This window comes from Phanerochaete carnosa, assembly GCF_000300595.1.
Source record: "Phanerochaete carnosa HHB-10118-sp unplaced genomic scaffold PHACAscaffold_3, whole genome shotgun sequence".
In the NCBI taxonomy this organism is placed as follows: Eukaryota; Fungi; Basidiomycota; class Agaricomycetes; order Polyporales; family Phanerochaetaceae; genus Phanerochaete; species Phanerochaete carnosa.
Window position 1 is genome coordinate 621234 of NW_006767630.1, and position 17747 is coordinate 638980.

A 17747-nucleotide genomic window follows, 5' to 3' on the forward strand; every position below is an offset into this window, starting at 1 on the left:
CTGAACTTGACGCCGACATCCCTCCAAGTATGGCTTAGCCCACGAATCCACCGAATATTTCCCCCCACCAATTGATACATGCTTAGAGACGTCTGACATCTCCGATGAATTGGACGAAACGTAAGTTTTTTTGAGTTGTCACTGTTATAATAAACGTACTCAGCCTGAATTAATTAGGTGTATGCTCCCGCTAGTAATCCATGAATGTAAATACTACTGACTGCTGTTCTACAGTGCTCTTGGTCACCCGCTTTCCATTGATTGTCGCAGGCTTACTTCTCCTAGTCATGATTTGGATGAAGACCTACCGGTTCTACAAACAAGCGAGATCGTTTAACATCAGTCTCCGCTCGTTACCTGTCTCATCCGTGACGGTAAGATCTTCTCCTTGCATCAGTAGCGAGGGCTTTGACCTCTCAATTTCTCCCTTAGGCACAGCCTACTTCTTGTAAATCTCATCCCTTGATCATCTTCACCATTACCCTGCTTATACTCGCCGACAGTATTATCCTGGCCCTGAATATTTCCCAAATTCTGGCCATTGCGTTTGTAAGCAGCTCACAGACTTATCAGTGCCACCTAGCACACTGACCACCTACAGAGCTCCACAGACATCTCTATAGTCACAAGTACAATGGTGAGCCCGCTGCCAAAGCTTCCCGACCATCTGACATCTCTGCTCCAATCAGTCACAAATCCTGATTTGCCGATTCATGATGAATCTGCGGCAAATAAATTTCGGAGGATCTGCTACTTCTGAAGTCGAGATATCTCAGCAGCCAGCTTCGTTGCGCACGCTGGCATTCAACCACGACTCAACACCGAGTTTCATGGGAAACATGGGCGAACCTTTGGACTACGACCAGGATGACAGGGACGACGATGTTCCTGTCAGCGACGAGCAGCCTATTCCGCACTCTGGAGAAGGGTCAGACGTCTGATCGGGCATCCTGCGGTTTTATGGCGGGATTATCAAGAATCTCACTGCATGAGACGTTGTTGATGTGAATTCGCGTCCTTGGGCTTTTTCTTCTCTCTTTGAACTGACTCGATCCAGCGTAATTTATGTAAAATATGTGCTAAGATATGCATCATGTGCCTGTGCATCTTGTTCGATCCCAAGAAGCTGCTCCGTTTCTCGATAATTGAGGGCAGACTCGCAGCCGTTGAGAATGTCCAGATGTTCCTGTCTGTGGCCCCGCTGGGCGCGCTAGAGATTTGCTTCTTGCAATAAACTCGTTCGAGTCAAATTTTAATCGTCGACTGGCACGGCATACTCGCGGCCTACTCTACACTCGACCTCTCCAACTCGCCACTGCTTTCGAACTCGGCCATGGCGCAGATCGCGGGGCGCACGGTGCGAACCCCGCAAACGTATCCATTGTGCTCCTCTAAGTGAACCACCCGACGTCCCCGTGCTCACCAAGTCCGTCACTCCCGAGCGCGTCGTCTGGGGCTTCAGACTCATCGAAGCTGCCGACGTGGAGATTGCGGGGCTCTATGCCGTCGAGAAGGCGCTTCCTTCCACGCGTGCTGCCCTTGGTGGACCGGCTGGAGCGACCTCGACTTCCCTGACCGCCGTAAGGTTATTCAATGCGCCACGTGCTGACACTTTTCTGTATCATGGCGCTCACTGGACGCATCGGCACCAAGTCGACGCATGCGGGAATGGCTTGGTCAGCAGTAGCGCCGCAAGGTGCGGGTGCTCGCGCTCGCGCTGGTACATCGATGAATTCCGAGCGTCGCGCGTAAAGGAGTCGCACACCGGCAATTCAAATGTGAGGCAAACGGCTTTCGGGTGCAAGGTTTGATCAGGAAGACACGATGAGAGGTGGGGAAGGGAGGCGCACCTGGTCGTAGAGACGTAATCTCGCCGTCGAGAAACTCGGTCGTCAACGTTCTAGCCGCGGTGTGCCTCGAACTTGGCCATCGTCGCCAAAGGCGCTTGTCGGCTCTGGTAGCTGTCCAGAATTCGAAGAGGAAGCTGACATTATTTGGAGAGAGAGCTCATCTCCCCGTGCCACACAGGTGAAGATCCTGCAAAGCAAACTCAGAACGGTGTGCAGTCTTGGTTTCTTCATGTACGACACCCCCAACCAACGCTGACGTGGCCAGACACGTAGCTTTGGGATACGAGTATGACAGCACGCATAGCTCTCGTTCGAGCAGATGCAGTGCAGAAAGACATACTTTCCCGGTAGGAGAAGCTCAGGGCAAACGCGAGCATTGAGGAGACCAGCATTGAGCAGTGGTCTGCTCAAGGCTCTGTTCCCGGCGATTATACTGTCTCGGGTTCGGCTCTTCAAGTTCAGATTATCATGTCTGGCGCGCTGCTTTGGAAAGAGATGGTGGATCATCTTGTGCTCGATAGACTAGAGAAAGTGAAGATCAATCAAAGTAGAGCACATCGTTTTGAGCCGCTGTCTCTAGTCTTGAGATTCGCTCACCTAAATCCTAGTCTCAAAGAGGGTAGACCAGTCCTTCATGCTCCCTGGCCTCTATGTCAGCTGTGCCTTCAACGGTCCCTTCCTCTCCAGCGTTCTGCGAGCTCAAGACACGATTATCCAGACTACTACCGCTGAAAAGTGCAATTGTACATACTAAAATTGACCGAAGATATCGCGGCAAGCTGAGATGGGGCCCGGCGGGGACTCAGCATCTCGATGCTCGAAACCTATCGGCGAAGCGTCAAGTGCCGCGCAGATGACTTGTGCGAGCACGAGAGCCTTGTGTAGAAGGCGACGCGCTCCTGAGTGGCACAATCGTTCAAATGACGCACGGAGGTGATACAGAGGCAACTTTTGAAGGGTGAAGTTGAAGCGAAAAGGGAAGGAGAAATAGCGCAGCGCAGCGGGGCATGTGTGGGGCCCGGGCGCGGTAGCCTCAACGCTATAGGTGGGTGACTTAGAACACCGGCCGAATGGACTATCTTTCTCACATTCGCACTTACTGTGGAATATTCACTTGTTCGCTCTTTGCCTTCTCAGATCTCAGGTGGCTGGCGTGTCCGAAGTAGCAGTCTACGAGAGCCTGAGCGCTTCAGCAACAATCGGCGCTCGCATCACCGACGCCATCCCGCCATCACCATGCCACGAGGGTTCGGCTCCAGCGGTTCGGATCACTGCGTGCTTGGTGCGCTTATCGTGGATTCTTCTGCTCCTCTCATTTGCATCGAATCTTCGATATGACCCTCTTCGGATGTATGCAAGCAGTGGATGGCGGTCTGACTCGGGAAGCAGAAAGTAAGCCGCACTTCTTCAACGACAGGGTATCCTGCAATCGCGACAAGTGCCCCGGAACAGTCGACCTGACGTCGTCGCTTCTTTTCCATCGCAAGATACTCTTCCCCGCGGCAGCGGAGCAGCGGGTATAAACAAGTAAGCATCCGAGCGAGTCGAGCTGCTGAGTACTGATTCCGCAGGAATTGGTACCCGCGGCGGCGGCGTTATCACAGATCGCAGCTCGCGCGCGTTAGCACTGCATTCTCCTGCGTGCCTTTCCCCCGTATGTATCCATCTCTTTCCTCTCCTTTACAAACATCGACTGTAACCCGTTCACCGAATCTCCCCTCCACGGCGTTGCGGCTCGCGCACCACCCAATGCTGCCGCAGATATCAGCGGCGCCCAGCCAGCCGTGGATCGACTGCTGCACAGGTACAACACGGCGATCACGCTCATGCTCAAGAAGGGCTATTTCATGGCGCTCAATGCCGTGTGCCAGCGCGTCAAGGAGAACCGGAGGCTCGACGCGCTACAGAGTCCTCGGCCCTCGGTTGCCATGGAAGTAGGATGCCGAGCATCGATTTCCGGGTTATAGCATAAAGATTTTGCGACGCATCTCGGGGCGGTCGGTACGGGAGCTATTGGCCCAACAAAAGGACCACTCCCGTGCGACCAGGATTACTAGGTATTGTTCGTTTTGATATCGACTAGATGAAGCCCTGTTTCCGCGTGCGGTACTCAGACCTCATGTACTGTCCGACAGATCTTGTAGCCATGGACTCCATGTATCAGCCGGACGACGTATTCGCTAACGACTAAACCCAATGCAAGGCAAGGAAAACATGCTAAACGGAAAGTTCTTCCCAAATTGCACCCGCGGCTGTGCTAATGTCCCAATAAGTCTGTACATCTCGTCGGGCATCAGTGCCATTATTATGATACATCCTGTGTATAATGATGTATCTCATCACTGCATCATTCTTTGGTGTACCGTGTAATGATCAAGCTGAGATATCGTGTTCTTCGCGAGTCAATTCGAGTACTTCGCGAGTCATTGTAAAGACGAACCCCCAAACCCTACCGTCTCTATCTAGATTTTTTTCGACGCTGCTGATTTTAGCCTATTGGCAACACTACAACCCCTTGCAATTGGACTCTACGGGGTGTCCTTCCTCCTTTTAGCAGCCAAAATCCGCTTTTCACGATCTGGGACCCTGAATGTACTGCGTGAGCGCTCCTCGCAAGAGAGCGCACTGAAGCTGCGGCATCTTCCTGTTTGATGTTCATAGCAACGAAGTGACATCGAGCGCTGTTCAGCACCACCCAGAATCTCTGGCTATTGATAAAAAGTGTGGTGCGCCAATTGGTACATATATAGCTGCCTGGTGGGTGCTGAAAATATGACATTTAGCCTCTTCGCAAACTGTCATACCTGCATTCGAAGCCTCCAGCATAATGTCTTCCTACTTGGTATCTCTACTCTCAGGGGTGTACGTATCCTGCTCTGAACCACACGTATTGGCTGACATGACATGTTTAGCATCATCTCCAATAGGACAGTGTTCAGGAGTGCAGGTGAAGTATGGCACTGTGAAGGGGTGCTGAATGCTTACATCGAGGCAGCCTTGGTACTCTACGATCACTTGATTACGCTCGACCAAGAAATCCGGACTGTGTGGCAGCAGAAATTTTCTGTTGTCTCCTTACTAATCGTGTCTACCCGATGGACACTACTTTTCACAACGGCGTCCGACTTCCTGCTATACGAACCACTAGTAAGCTACTATTCTTCTATATGGCCAAATATGACATAGACACATTGTGGTAGAAGTATGTCTCGCATGATTCTACTTGAAAAGTACCGAGAACAATGTCAATTACAGCTGTGAAGCTACTTATTGGATAACTAAAATCCCTGACCTTGTGGGGTTTGCACACATTGCTGGTGAGTGCAGTGCATCAGAGCCATCGCGTGCGCAACCTAACCGCTGCTAGTCTTCTCCGCACTGCGTGTGTGTGCACTATGGAACCAGAACTACATCCTGTTCATAATTGTGTTCATCCTGAGTCTCCCGCCTGTGGTTACAAACGCTGTAAGTGCAACTCCCTTCTGGATCTCTGAACAGTCGCACTTAACACCAATGTCCCTTCAAGTATTCCTTAGTACATGGCTCATTCAAATATCTCCCACTTATCGATACATGTGACGAGTTCCTTACATCCTCCGATGAAGTGAATGAGACGTAAGTCAGCTGCCTTGCAACTATTATAATAAACATACTCAGCTTGAACTTCTTAGTTGTATGTTCTCACTAATCCGGGAATATAACTACCACTGATTGCTGCTTTTCAGTGTTCCTCGTCACCCGCATTCTGTTGATTGTTGTGGACTTGCTTGTCCTAGTGTTGACATGGACGAAGACCTACCACCAATACAAAGAAGCAAGATCGTTAAACATCAAGTCTTCGCTTGCTACATGTCTCATCCATGACGGTGAGACCCTCTCCTTGTGTTAGCAGCTAAAATCTGACCCCTGATCTGCTCTCTCAGGTACAACCTACTTCATGTAAATCCCTTATTGATAAAAATTGTCGTTTCTCCGCTTATAATCACTGGTAGTATTCTACTAGTCCTGAATGTCACTGATATCGCTTCTTTTTACTTTGTAAGTAGCCCATCTCTCAGTACCACATGGGATATTGACCACCAACAGACACCCATAACCAATGTTGCCTCATTCACAAGCACACTAGTAAGCCCGCTGCTGAAGCTTTCCGACCATCTAACATTTCTGCTCCGCCCAGCCGCAAATTCTAGTTTGCCGATTCATGATGAATCTACGGCAAACCAGCCTTGCAAGATCCAATACTTCTGAAGTCGGGACGTCTCAACAGTTGGCTTCGTTGCACACATTGACATTCAGCAGTGGTGCAACCCCGAGTTTCATGGGGAACATGGGCGAACCACTGAACTACGACCAGGATGACATGGCTGAGGACGATGAGGCATTTGTCAGCGATGGAAAACCTGCACCGCAGTCTGGAGAACAGCCAGACGTCTAATCGGGCATTCAGCGATTGTATGGCGAGACTATCGATAAATTCGTGATGCGGTGCGCGGTTGATGTGAACTCGCATCCTTAGGTTGTTGTCTCTTCCCTTGATCTGACTCAGTCTGGTTTGTTTCGTGTATAAACGTATGCCATTATATGTATCCATGATGCCCTTGTATGTATTGTTCTATTCAAAGGTGCTGCTATATTTCTTTCTGATTAGCGGCAAAGCACTCGCTTCAGCACCTATACACGCTTTACCTAGAACTCTGTGAGTATTGCTCTTGTGAACAAAATAAAACAATAAAAAATCGCAAACCAAACACAAGGCTGATGCACTGGCCTGCGCACACTTCAGTGGACGGCTCGCCGCCGGACAAGGAGCGGAACTAAATTTTCGCCCAGAGTTCGACGGAGAAGATCTATGAGGAGCGTACCGACAAAATCAAGGCTATAGCTGTCTTGACCGTCTCCATCCAACCCTTCGAGCAGCTCCTCAAAGGGCAACCATTGTCCTACCATTAACTCGATTGAGCCTGATTCGTACTATGACGCACGCCTCTCCATCGTGCGGACGCGTCCGCTGACATATTTTCGTGGATCCTGCATGAAGAATTCGTTCAGCCCCGCCGCTCGAAGGGCGTGATACTCATGGCCTACTCCCCGTTCGACATCGCCAGCTCTCCGCTGCCCTCGAACTCGGTCGTGACGCGGACTGCGATGGAGCGCGGCGTGGACCCGACGAACGTGTTACTCTTGCTCCAGGCGACTCGCCCTGACGTTGCCGCTAGTGATGTGCGGGCCGGGCCTCAAAGCCTCCAAGCCCGCCAAGCCCGGCCCAAAAAGCCTGGCCCGAGTCAAGCCCGGCAGCGGGCTCAAGGCCGGGCTCGGAGCGTAGTCAAGCCCAAGCCCGGCCCGGAAGCCCAGGCTTGGGTGTGCTGGCTCCGTTACCGTTCCCTGAGTTCAGAATGAGGAGAGAGCGACCTAATATGCACATAGAAGACAAAATGTAGATATTCTAGATGTAACGGCTCTCGCCGAGCACGATTGTGCGTCACCATCTGGTGCCTGCCGTAGGCGCACGCTCGTGGACTTCGCTGCGACTCGACTTGTTCCGCAGATGTAGATCTTCTGGAGATTATAATTTAGTGAGTACATGCAGTATTAATCTACTACACCCAAATACATTCCCTTTTGATAGCACCGGAACACTCGTTGTATTGTGAGCAAGCCCGGGCTTAAGCCCAAGGCTTGGGCCGGGCTCGGGCTCGGCTCGGGCTCAGGGCTCGGCTCAACGTCGCCACAAGCCCAAGCCCGGGCTTTGAGCCCAAGCCGGGCCCGCACATCACTAGTTGCCGCGCTCGCCAAGTTCGTCATGCACGAGTGCGTCTTCCATAACTTAAGGCTCATCGAACTTGCCGACGGGGAGATCGCGCAACTCCATGCTATCGATAAGCACTCTCCCTTCCGCGCGTGCTAGCACCGGCGGATAGGCTGCGGGCACATTAAGTTTCCTGGCCTCCGTGCGTCAGACTTCTGCAACTTTGGAGTTTATTCAATGTACTAGGAGGTATACGCATAGAATAGAGATCGTTACACCGGACCATGCTGCATTAAACCGTTTCGCGTGTGAGCGCTGTGGCAGAAGTTAAAACGGGGGGCGCATGTAGCCTTGCCAGTGTATCTGTCGGAATTTAATTTAGGACAGAAATTCTTCGCAGTCGCGCGACTTTTTTATGACCGCAATACTATGATATAAGACCATTTTCATCACAGCATGTTTGTACAACAGCTATCAGCTCTCGACACCGTACTAAAATTGCGTACCAAAGCTCACCACACACAACGGCAGTTCACTCTTCATGAACATGCTGACCGGGCACCTCGGTACCGAGTCAAATAAATGCGGGCACGAGTGGTTAGCGGGGCGGCGCAAGGCGCGGATGCTCGCGCTCGCGCTGGTGCATTGATGGGTGCTCAGGCTGTGTTGCGCGCAAGCAAGTCACGCACCAGCGATTCGAACTTGTGCCTACAGGACTTGAGACATGTGAGGATCCACAAGCGTGATTTTGATGCCATGGTAAACACGATGAGGAACAGAGAAGGAAGGGCCAGGCGTACCTGTTGATAGACATCGATGACGGTCTCGTCGCCGACGCACAGCACCAGGAAGAAAGATGCTTGTCCATTCTGGTGTCCGTCCAGAAGAAGATGATGCTATGGTTCGGAAAGGCAGCTCAGCTCGATTCGCTTGAACGGAGACCCTGCAAAGCAAACTTGAAACACCACGCAGTCTCAGTTTTGTTTCTGCACAGCTGACGACAAGATTAGTTGACGCCGGCGCGTAGCCTCGGAACGGCCACGGACGCGCGCGGTGCAGGACTCGCTTGACAGGTACGAGGGACTTAAGATAATCAAGGGGAATAGTGAAGAGGCAGACATTGAACCAAAGGCAGTTCAACGCACTGGTCAGATCTTCAGTATCGGCTTCTTGTGCCCGGCGCGCCGCCTGGGAAGGAGATGGCGGATCTTTTTGTGCTCGATGGACTAGGGAGAAGAAGAAAAAATGGGCGAAAATCTTCAAATATATCGTATTGAGCTGCTCTCTTGTCCACACTAACTCTAAATGGCGTCCGTAAGTAGCTTTCAGTCTTGAGATTGGCTCACCTGACTCCTGGTCCCAGTATCCAGAAGCGCGGTCAGCCCTCCTTCGTGCTCAGCTCCCCAGTCTCTATGTAGTCTCTGCCTTTGGCAATCCTTTGAATTTTGGCTTTCGGCGAGCTGAAGGCCCGGTTTTCGTACCTGCTGTACTCGATTGACGACTCCGACGTCGCGACGAGCCAAACATACAAGGTCCGCCGGACCTCAGCATCTTGAGACTCGAATAATACTAGTAGAGCATCGTCAGATGCCGTGCAGATGACGTATACGAGCACGGGAGCCTTGTGTAGAAGGCAGCACGCTTCTAGGTTAGAGGAATGGCGGGGTACATGTGGAGCACGGTGGCAGCGCTTTACTAGTAGGTTGACTTGAGCAGTGGCTAAATCAATATTTTCGCACTCACCCTGGACTGCTCACTTGTTTCGTATCCTCCAAGAGCTGACACGTCCGAAGTAGCAGTGTACGAGAGCCTGAGCGCTTCAGCAGCAACGAGCGTTCGCGTCACCGACGTTTGCCTCCACGAGGCGGGGCGGAGCGCGCTTTATGTAGTGCCCCCTACGCAACACGTTCAACCTCAATGTTGCATACCGACCTTTTTTGTGTCTCTGGACGGATTAGCTTACATTAATTGGAGCGCTATAGTGAAGGATCCTCATCTGGCGTCCACAGGCCGTGGCTCAGGCCCGGGCCGTGCGGCTTGTGCCAAGGCCGAGTCGTCGGCCGCCTGAGCCGTACTGCTCAGGGCTCATAAAGGCCGGCTTTAGTGTTGCGTCAGAAAGGTCGGTGTAAATTACATGTAAGTAAATAAGTAGGTAAATTACTGTAAATTACATTATTTACAGCGAGAGTAACAGCGGTCAGCGCCCGCATCACCGACATCGCGGTGTGCCCCGCCATCACCGCGGCCGGGGCAGAGCACGGATTATTGCACGCTTGAAACTCTTGGCTTCTCGTGAATTCTTCTGCTCCTCTCATTTGCATCGAAGCTTCGATGCGACGCTCTTCGCATGTACGCAGGCCGTGGACGGCCATCTGACTCGGAAGGCTGGATGCAAGCCGCACTTTATAAACGACAAGGTATCCTACGATCTCGGTCGCGCGACAAGTGCACCAGGACGATCGACCTAACGCCATCACTCCATTTCTACTAGTACCGTGGGACACTCCTCCTCCCCGGGGCAGCGGAGCGGCATTTCGCATACAATATAGAAACGACCTTCAGCTTGCGGCGAGCGCCGGCACAGACAGGTAAGTATTCGAGCAAGTCGAATTGCTAAGTACTAGTGTTACGGGAATTAGCACCCAGCGCCCGCGGCGGCTTCGTTATCACAGATTGCAGATCGTGCGCGTTAGCATTGTATTCTCCTGCGTGCCCTTCCCACACAGAAATCGGCCTTTTCCGTCTCCCTTACAAGTATCTCGTGGTGGTCAGTGCGCAAGCTACTGGCCCAACAAAATAGGCTAGTTTTGTGTTACTAGAATTACTAGGTATCATTCGTTTTGGTATCGACTGTTTCTACGTGCGGTGCTCGGATCTCAAGTACTGTACAATAGATTTCGTAATCACTGACTCCATTTATCAGCCGATCGATATATTCACTACTTGATTAACCTGATGGACAAGGACATATGCTGAATGGAAAGTTCCCTTCAATTTGCGTCCGCAGCTGCGCTAATGTCTAAATAATTTTGTACACGTCGATGGTCATCAGTGCTACTGCCACGGTATACCTGCTTCTAATGGCGCATCACATCATCACATCATTCTTTGGGGTATCACATAATGTTTCAGGTGAGATATCAATTCGAGTAATTCGCTCGTCATTGTACAGACGAGTCCCCAGGACCCCACCGTCTCTATCCGAATGTTTTCGACGCTACTGAATTTGGCCTATTGGCAACACCACTGCCCCTTGGATTCTGCAGGATCTCCTTCCTCCTCTTGGCAGCCGGAATTTGCTTCCTATGATCAGAGACTGAGTGTGCTACGTGACCGCTCCTTGCAAGAGAATGCACTGAGTCACTGACCCCGCAATATCCTCGTGATTGATGCTCATAACCATGAAATGACATTAGGCACTGCGCTATACAGAATTCCCCGGCTATTGATAACAAGAATGATGCGTTTAGTGCATATATAGCTTCCTAGTGGGTGCTGCATATGCAACATCTAGCCTCTTCGCAAACTGTCGCACCTGCATTCAAAGCCTCCAGCATAATGTCCTCCTACTTGGCATCCTTACTCTCAGGGATGTACGTGTCCTGCTCTGAACTGCGCGTGTCTGCTGACGTGACATGTTTAGCATCATTTCCAATAAAACAGTGTTCGGGAGCGTAGGTGAAGTACGGCGCTATGAAGGAGTACTGAATTTTCACACCGGAGGTTGCAGCCTTAGTGTTCTACGATCACCTGATTACGCTCGACCAAGAAGTCCAGGCTGTGTGGCAGCAAAGGTTCTCTGTTGTCTCCTTCCTTATTGTGTTTACCCGATGGACGTTACTCTTCTCGATGGCATTCAACTTCCTGCTATATGAACCACTAGTAAGCTACTATTTTTTACCATATAGCTAAATATGACATAAACATGTTATGATAGAAGTATGCCTCGCATGATCTTACTTGAAAAGTGCTGACGACGATGTAAAATGCAGCTGTGAAGCCGCTTATAGGATATATATAATCTTCGGCCTCGTGGGGCTCGCACAAACCGCTGGTGAGTGCGATGCATCGGAGCCATCGCGTGCGCAACCCGACCACTGCTAGTCTTCTCCGCATTGCGTGTGTCTGCAATATGGAATCAAAACTACGTCCTGTTCGCGATTGTGTTTATCTTGAGTCTCCCGCCTGTGGTTACGAACGCCGTAAGTGCAACTCCCTTCCGGAGCTCTAGACAGTCGCACTTAACACAAACGTCACGGTCCCTCCAAGTATTCCTTAGCATATGGTTCCTTCAAACATCTCCCACTAATCGATACATGTGAAGAGTTCCTTACCTCCTCCTCCGATGTGAATGAGGCGTAAGTCAGCTGCCTTTCCACTGTTATAATAAACATACTCAGCTTGAATTTCTTAGTTGCATGTTTCCACTCATCCACGAATGTAACTACCACTGATTGCTGTTCTGCAGTGTCCCTCGTCACCCGCGTTCCGCTGATTGCTGCGGACTTGCTTGTCCTAGTGTTGACATGGATGAAGACCTACCGCCAGTACAAAGAAGCAAGATCATTGAACATCAAGTCTCCTCTTGCTACATGCCTCATCCATGATGGTGAGACTCTCCCCTTGTGCTAGCGGTGAGGATCTTGACCCCTGATCTGCTCTCTCAGGCACAACCTACTTCATGTAAATATCCTGTTGGCCAAACTTATCGTTTCCCTGCTTATAATCGTTGGTAGTATTCTCCTGATCCTGAATGTCGCTGATATGGCGTCTTTCTACTTCGTGAGTAGCCTACTTCTCAGTACCATGCAGCATACCAACTATTTACAGACATCCATAACTAATATTATCTCATTTACAAATACAATGGTAAGCCCGCTGCCAAAGCTTTCCGATTGTCTGACATCTCTGCTCTACCCAGCCGCAAATTCTCGTTTGCCGGCTCATGATGAACCTGCGTCAACTCGACCTCAGCAGATCCACTACTTCCGAAGTTGGGACATCTCAGCAGCTGGCTTCGTTGCGCATGTCAAAATTTGCCAACAACGCAACACCAAACTTCATAGGAAACATGGGAGAACCACTGAACTACGACCGGGATGACGGGGAGGACGACGGCGTGTGTGTCAGTGATGAGCAACCTGCACCGCACTGTGGAGAACAGCCAGAGGTCTAATCAGGCATCCAGAGATTGTACGGCAGGACATTCAATATATTCATGATGCAGAGCGTTGTCGATGTGAATTTGCATCCTTGTGCTTTTGTTTTTTGTTTTTGATCCGACTCGGTCCAGTTTTGGTTTGTGTGCAAACGTATGCTACAATATGTGACATATACTTGTATATTTCGTTCGACTCAAATGCACCGCTCCATTTCTCGCTAATTAGAGGCAAGGCACCCGCTCCAGCAGCTCGACACGCATTACATAGACCTCTTATCCAGCAGAAAACCGTCTGTTGTAGTAGGTGCATCAGCCCTGCACTTGGTCGGCGTATCTACGATTTTGTTTATAAAAGCAATACTCACAAGAGTGGAGCTGGTTCGCCACCTGTAATTCGATGAAGAGCTTCATCTATAAGGAGCACCCCTACAGGATCAAGGCCATAGCTGTCTCGAACGTCTGCATCGGGTTCTTCGATCAGCTTCTCAAGGATTTCACCATTGTCCTGCTACTGACCGGGTCAGCCCGACCCATGCGCACGTCTCTCCATCGTGTGAACGCGTCCACTGACATATTAATCATGTGAACCCTATGTGCAGGGAGAACTCGTTCAGTGCTGCCACTCGAAGGGCGTCGTACTCGCGGCCTCTCTAACTCACAGCTGCTTTCGGACTCGGTCTTGGCACGGATCGCGGAGACGCACTGCATGAACCTAGAAAACGCGTCCATCTATTTCCAGGCGAATCGCTTCGATGTCGCGGTACTCACCAGATCCGTTACGCCCGAGCGCGTCGTCCAGAATCTCAGGCTCATCAATCTTGCCGATGCGGAGATCGCGAAGCTCCATGCTATCGCTAACGATGCTCCCTTCGGTGCGCGCTAACACTGGCCGACTGACTAGTACGGCATCGGCTTCCCTGACCGCTGTGTGTCGGGTCATCCGCAACTTTGGGGTTTATTTAATGTACCAGGAAGTATACGCGTAGAATAGAGATTATCATACCAGTCCACGCAGCATAAAACCGTCTCGTGTGTGAGTGTTGTGGCAGACATTTGGCTGAAAAGCGGAACGGGCGCACGTAGTATTGCTAGTGTATCCGTCAGAACCTGATTTGGAACAGGAATTGTTCACACTCGCCCGACTTGTCTATGATCGCAATGCTAGTGTATAGGAGATAGAGCATATTCGTCACAGTATGCATATGTCTGTATCTATATCACAGCAATGTGACGAACGTATACGGGCAATGCTGCAGATGGGCCAAAGCGATGTCTGTACAACAGCTATCAGCTCTCGGCGCAGTACGAAAATCACGTACGAACAGCTCACCACATAAAACGGCAGTTCACTCCTCACGAACATGTTGATGCTCTCTAGTATTGCAATGCCGACTGGGAGCATCGGCGCCGGGCCAGATACATGCGGGCACGGCCAGTCAGCTAGACGACGCAAGACACAGATGCTCATGCCTGCGCTGGTCCATCGATGGCCGCTTGGGCCGTGTCGCACGCAAGCGAGCCGTGCACCGAGCGAGGATATACAAGAGTGAGTTTGTCACCAGGGGGAACACGATGAGGCACAGAGAAGGGAGGGCCAGGCGCACCTGCTCATAGACATTTACCACGGTCTCGCTGCTGATGTATAACATCATCTCGACAGGAAGAAAGGTGCATGTCCGTCCTGATGTCTGTCTAGAAGAGGATGGTTCTGTGGTTCAGGAAGGCAGCCCAGCTCGATTCGCATGGACGAAAACCCTATGAAGCAAACTCGTCTTAATATTGTTTCTGCACACAAAATTCGCTGGCGCTGATGCGTAGCCTCGGAGCGGCCACGGCTGTACGAATGGCTCTCGTTACGGACGCGCACGGCGCAGGATTTGCTTGACCTGTACAAGGGACTCATTGAGCAGAAGGCAGCTCAAGGCGCTGTTTTTCAACGTCAGCTTCTTATGCCCGGCGCGCCGCTTGGGAAGGAGATGGAGGATCTTCTTATGCTCGGTGAAATAGGAAAAAGGAAAAGAAATAAAAGGAAAACGAGACAAATCGTGTGAGGCCGCTCTCTTGTATACAGTGATTCCAAATGATGTCCGCAAGCAGCTTCTAATCTCCGGATTGGCTCACCTGGTTCCAGTATCCAGAAGCGCGGACCACCCTCCTTCGTGCTCAGCTCCCTAATCTCTATGTCGTCTCTGTCTTAGTCAATCCGTTGCACCTCGGCCTTCTGCGAGCCTATGGTCTGATTGCCAGATGTCTTTCGCTGAGAAAAAATGCAGTCGTACCTGCTGTATTCGATCGACGATTCGGACATCGCGACGAGCCAAATATACAAGGCCTGGCGAACATCAGCATCTCGATACCAGAGCGTCACTAGTAGAACATCGTCAGATGCCGCGCGGACGACGTCTGCGAGAACGAGAGCCTTATGTAGAAGGTAGCATGCTTATAGGTCGAGGAGCGCAGCCTGAGCACCTCAGCAGCAGTGAGCGTCTGCCGAGCGGGGCGGAGCTCGGATCACTGCACGCTTGATGCGTTTGTCGTGAATTCTTCTGCCCATCTCATTAATTCGCATCGAAGTCAGGGCAGCCCTTCCCGTCTCTCTCAATCCGTTCGACACGACCTTCTTTGCATGTACGCACGCAGGCAGCGGTTCGCGGTCTGACTCGTAAGGCGCACCGGAACGGCCGGCCTGATACCGTCGCTTCTTTTCTGACCCGAGGGTAGCGGAGCGGCGTTTCGCATACGATGTAGAGGCGACCTTCAGCCTGCGGCAAGCGCGGGCACGAACAAGTAATTATTTGAGTGAGTCGTGTTACTAAGTACTGTTTTTACAGGAATTGGTATCCGCGGTGGCTGCGTTATCACAGTTCGCAGCTCGCGCACGGGAGTATTGCATTCTCCTGCGTACCTTTCCCCCACATATATAGACCCCTTCTTCTTCCCTCAAAAGCACTAAATATTGACCTGTTCACCGAATCCCCACTCCACAGTACTAGTATTGCGGCTCGCGCACCACTCAGTGTTGCCGCAGATGTCGGCGGCGCCCGGCCGCCGTGGGTCGACCGTCTGCACTGCTACAACACGATAATCACGCTCGTGCTCAAGAAGGGCTAGGTCATGACGCTCAAGGCCGTGTACCGGTGGGTCAAGGCGAACCAGAGGCTCGACGCGTTGCAGAGTCCTCGGTCTTACCGGTGGAAGTAGAATGCCGGGCATCAATTTTTGCTTATGGCACGAGGGGCTTGCGAAACATCTTGGGGAGGTCAGCGCACAGGCTTGCTAAATATCATCTATTTGATATTGACTAGATGAGGTCCTGTTTCCGCGTGTGGTCCTCGGACTTCAAGTCCTGTCCGACGGATCTCGTAGCCATCGACTCCATGTATCAGCCGAACCACGTATTCGCTAATTGATATACCCAGTGGAAGACAAGGAAATATGCTAAACGGAAAATTCTCTCCAACTTGCGTTCTCGGCTGCGCTAATGTCCCGATAAATCTGTGCACGTCAACGCCACTGCCATGGTACATTCTGCGTCTAATGGTGTATCCCATCGTCGTATCATTCTTTGGGGTATCCCATGATGTTTCAGGTGAGACACCGTGTTCCTCGCGAGTCGATTCGAGTAATTCGCTCGTCATCGTAAAAACAAGCCCCCCAAACCCTGCCGTCTCTATTTGAATGTCTTTGATAGCACTGATTTCGACTTATTGGCATCATCACTACCCCTTGGACACTGGGATCTTCTTGCTCCTTCCAGCAGCAGAATTCCACCTTTCATGATCATGGACTCGGAATGTGCCGCGCGACCGCTCCTTGCAGACAGCGCACCGGCCCTGCGACAGCTTCGTAATCAGGCATGATGCGATTAGTGTGTATACATATAGCTCCCTGGTGGGAGTTGAATATGCAATGTTCGGTCTCTTCGCGAATTGCCCCACCTTCATTCAAAGCCTCCAGCATAATGTCTTTTGATTCAGTACCTGTACCCTCAGAGATGTACGTGTCCTCCCCTGAACTGCATGCGTACACTGACGTGATGTGCTTAGCTTCATTTCCAATCACACAACTTTCGCAGCCGCAGGTGAATATAGCGCTGCAAGGGGTTTTATATATTCACACTGAAGATTACAGCTTTAACAGTTTACGATCATGTGATCACCTTCGACCAGGAAGTCCGCACCGTGTGGCAGCAGAAGTTCTCGATTGTTTCACTTCTCATTGTGTCTACCAGATGGATGCTGCTTTTGCAGGTGGCATCTCCAGTAATTGCCCTCATCCCACACGGATCAATGGTAAGCCGTTGTTCTTTCACGGAGTTGAATCTGACATAAGCCCGTTAGCATCAGGAAACAGCGTCTTGCTACGTAGCAGGGGCGTCTACTACTACCAGCCACCGCGTCTGCGCTCACTGCTTAGTGCATGCGCTCGGCTCAGGAGAGCCTGGTAGCACTTAGCAGCTGCTCATATGCACCACCTAACTCTGGCTAATTTCTTGCGTCGTAGACTAGATTTGTATATAAAAGATATGCTTACAACATTAGTAAATGAAACTAGATAGTATACAAAATTTTGATTATGACACTTGAAGCTTGAAGCTTGAAGTACTGTCCGAAGGTGGTATACTCTTCACTTGCTCAAGTACGGGAATGTCTGCCCTAAATTAACGAATGATGGCACGGCCGATGGTAACAAGCGCCCGAACATCCCTCCTTGTTCCACGTCATCACCGCGCTGCGTCAGCCTACGTCGGCGGTGTCAGTCAACGGGCAATGCGTCGACGCCATACACGTCCTTGCATAAGTTATGTTCTTGCGACATTAACCATACCCTTCTCATTGGCAGCAAGGTCGCATCGTCAGCGCAGAGCAGCGCACAAGCCCCAGAGTAGCGAAACAACGTTTTGCACACAACCAAGAAACCCATGAATGATACACAGCATTACAGGCCACAGAACTAGGGATGCGATGACCGCGTTGTTGCTGGGATGCTC

General features: G+C 51.1%; 6 protein-coding genes across 6 annotated transcripts in view; 5 read left to right on the plus strand and 1 right to left on the minus strand.

The window, feature by feature from the left end:
* Positions 1 to 287: 287 nt before the first annotated feature.
* On the plus strand, positions 288 to 1029 carry PHACADRAFT_206476 (uncharacterized protein; the record flags this gene model as incomplete). The annotated part of the gene is made up of 4 exons (XM_007392865.1): positions 288 to 374; positions 433 to 549; positions 602 to 637; positions 690 to 1029. The coding sequence occupies 4 exons, from the start codon at positions 288 to 290 to the stop codon at positions 939 to 941; spliced, it is 492 nt and encodes a 163-aa protein (XP_007392927.1). The 3' UTR covers positions 942 to 1029.
* Positions 1030 to 1844: 815 nt separating this feature from the next.
* Positions 1845 to 2317, minus strand: PHACADRAFT_251276 (uncharacterized protein). Its single transcript, XM_007392866.1, has 2 exons — positions 2098 to 2317; positions 1845 to 2075 (listed from the first exon to the last, which is right to left on the minus strand). The coding sequence occupies exons 1-2, from the start codon at positions 2240 to 2242 to the stop codon at positions 2008 to 2010; spliced, it is 213 nt and encodes a 70-aa protein (XP_007392928.1). The 5' UTR covers positions 2243 to 2317; the 3' UTR covers positions 1845 to 2007.
* Positions 2318 to 4754: 2437 nt separating this feature from the next.
* On the plus strand, positions 4755 to 6285 carry PHACADRAFT_91090 (uncharacterized protein; the record flags this gene model as incomplete). Its single annotated transcript, XM_007392867.1, has 6 exons — positions 4755 to 4997; positions 5089 to 5167; positions 5218 to 5425; positions 5576 to 5701; positions 5843 to 5975; positions 6028 to 6285. 6 exons carry the CDS (start codon positions 4755 to 4757, stop codon positions 6283 to 6285), a joined length of 1047 nt encoding a protein of 348 aa, XP_007392929.1.
* A 4869-nt stretch (positions 6286 to 11154) lies between these two features.
* PHACADRAFT_206478 (uncharacterized protein) lies at positions 11155 to 12776 on the plus strand (the record flags this gene model as incomplete). Its single annotated transcript, XM_007392868.1, has 7 exons — positions 11155 to 11189; positions 11260 to 11270; positions 12065 to 12205; positions 12264 to 12279; positions 12333 to 12378; positions 12427 to 12465; positions 12518 to 12776. 7 exons carry the CDS (start codon positions 11155 to 11157, stop codon positions 12770 to 12772), a joined length of 543 nt encoding a protein of 180 aa, XP_007392930.1. The 3' UTR covers positions 12773 to 12776.
* Positions 12777 to 13110: 334 nt separating this feature from the next.
* Positions 13111 to 13397, plus strand: PHACADRAFT_251277 (uncharacterized protein). The gene has a single exon (XM_007392869.1). The coding sequence runs from the start codon at positions 13155 to 13157 to the stop codon at positions 13341 to 13343; it is 189 nt and encodes a 62-aa protein (XP_007392931.1). The 5' UTR covers positions 13111 to 13154; the 3' UTR covers positions 13344 to 13397.
* A 3502-nt stretch (positions 13398 to 16899) lies between these two features.
* The window catches only part of PHACADRAFT_90889 (uncharacterized protein), a gene marked incomplete at both ends in the record, with an annotated part of 15370 nt that continues 14522 nt past the window's right edge, over positions 16900 to 17747 (plus strand). The window contains one exon of the mRNA XM_007392870.1: positions 16900 to 17049. Within this exon, the coding sequence (XP_007392932.1) occupies positions 16900 to 17049 (150 nt within the window). The remainder of the gene's footprint in view (positions 17050 to 17747) is intronic.

Coding starts and splice junctions, on each gene's coding strand:
- PHACADRAFT_251277 (XM_007392869.1), top strand. CDS start 13,155: ATGAAGAGCTTCATCTATAAGGAGCACCCCTACAGGATCAAGGCCATA.
- PHACADRAFT_251276 (XM_007392866.1), bottom strand. CDS start 2,242: ATGCTGGTCTCCTCAATGCTCGCGTTTGCCCTGAGCTTCTCCTACCGG.